Genomic DNA, 1,954 nt, shown 5'->3' on the forward strand with positions numbered 1-1,954 from the left:
CTTAAGCGAGCTGTAAGCATATTTCTTGAGTAAATCAAGCAGATTTAATACCATGTTCTCTAAAGAATAAAAGTAACGTTAAAAAGTGACGTTATGTAAAGTTAATAATTCTATGAAAAATAGCTTGATAAAACACACACACACGCACACACACACACTCTTTCTCTCAATCAACAACAATCCGGTCCTGCAAAAAAAAAAAAAAAGGGTGGGACATCTGAAATCCTGAGAGAATATAAAGCAGCACCGGCTTTGGACAGCTCCTCATCCAGCTCTTCTCGATCCACAGCGACGAGTGGTTCAAGGACAGACAGGAGGATTTTGACGGTCCGACCGAGGCAGCAGCGATGCACCAGCTAGTTTACATCACAGTGACTCTTCTTCTGGCCTCTTGTGCCAGAGGACAGAGGCCCATTAAGACCACGCTTACCGCTTCTAATGGTGGGCAATGGGGCGACTGGGGTGAGAAAGAAATGTGTCCTACAGACTTCTACGCTGTAGGATTCAGTCTTAAGGTAAGTGTGAATTCAGAACTATGTACACTAACAGTACTGGGTGTGAAAACCCAAAGAACTCCAGACATGTAAGACCAGGATGCAGATTTTAGCAGTCTAGCACATCTGATTCAACTAAAAGTGCCCTTTTTTTTAAGGTTGAGCGTCCAATTGGGGACGGGGATGACACCGCCTTGAATGCGATTCGCCTTTACTGCGTTAACAAATGCTCATCATACCCTTATACGGACTACGCTGTGGTCGTATCTGATATGGGACCGTAAGTACATTTAAAAACATTATAATGAAATTTTTTTTTTAAATACCCATGGTATGCCAGCAAAGTAGCATAAAACCACCTCCAGTAAAATAACAGTAAATGTAGTTAAAAATAAAAGAACCATAAATACCATCCAGCCTCTCAGTGAAGTGCTGAAGCGTATTAGACGTATTAGGAACTTCATGTAAATGACGGAAATGGAAAGCAGGCTCCTTTCTACACTGATTTCATTGATTAGAAGTACAAAAGCTAAAGAAAATCTATTAATAAAATGATCACCGATAAACGACTAGTATCAACTTACTACCAGAACAGGCCTGAGGAGGCCCTTTGAGATCTGCCAGTAACACGTCTCTCTGTGTTTGTGCTCTTTCTCCAGCTGGGGTGAATGGACACAACCTAAATGGTGTAAATCTGGGAAGCTGATGAGCTTTCAGCTACTTGTAGAACCTCCTCAAGGAAGAGGCGACGACACTGCTGCGAACGACATAATGTAATGATCATCATTTCAGAAAGTTCTCGACTCTTGAAACCCTCATTTAACAGTCCAGAGGTTTCTCAGACGTAATTTGCTCACTATTGAGACGCTGAATCCTTACCAGGTTCCAGTGCAGTGGAGGTGAGGAGCTTGCTGGTGGGGGAACAATCTGGGGCAACTGGGGCGGCTGGAGCAGGTGCACAGGAACCGGGATCTGTGGCATCCAGACGAAAGTAGAGAAGCCGCAAGGGTCAGGAGACGACACTGCTCTCAATGACGTCCGTTTCTTCTGCTGTGATTAAGGTATAAATTTAGTAGCTGACACATTGATTATATTTTTTTAAGATACTGAATGTCTAGGCAGACTTTCTAGATGTCTAAATGTTTTTTTTTCTACTCCAACAGATGCTGATTTATGCTGGATCAGCCCAAAATGCAAGAAAGAAGACGTCTTTTATTCCCTGAATATATATAACTGTCCCTTTCTTCGTCTCTCTTTATTCTAGTCAGTAAATTCATTAGCAAGACTAGCTATGTCCCTCTATCCAGCATGTTATATATTTAAAATATTAAAATGTAAAACTTTCAAAGACTTTTCTGTGTAAACGAAATGAATCTCACTAAAACTTTTTTCTCTTCAACTTCAGTAGATAATCAGTTTATCAGCACCAGAAATGTAAAAAAAAACACGGATGCCTCTTA

At 41.1% G+C, this 1,954-nt stretch overlaps 1 protein-coding gene across 1 annotated transcript; it reads left to right on the forward strand.

Annotated features, from left to right (window-relative positions):
* Positions 1 to 347: 347 nt before the first annotated feature.
* On the forward strand, positions 348 to 1,554 carry LOC140538989 (vitelline membrane outer layer protein 1 homolog). The gene is made up of 4 exons (XM_072661569.1): positions 348 to 515; positions 653 to 774; positions 1,154 to 1,267; positions 1,377 to 1,554. Exons 1-4 carry the CDS (start codon positions 348 to 350, stop codon positions 1,552 to 1,554), a joined length of 582 nt encoding a protein of 193 aa, XP_072517670.1.
* Positions 1,555 to 1,954: the final 400 nt, after the last annotated feature.

The sequence above is a fragment of the Salminus brasiliensis genome, chromosome 18 (assembly GCF_030463535.1).
Source record: "Salminus brasiliensis chromosome 18, fSalBra1.hap2, whole genome shotgun sequence".
Lineage (NCBI taxonomy): Eukaryota > Metazoa > Chordata > Actinopteri > Characiformes > Bryconidae > Salminus > Salminus brasiliensis.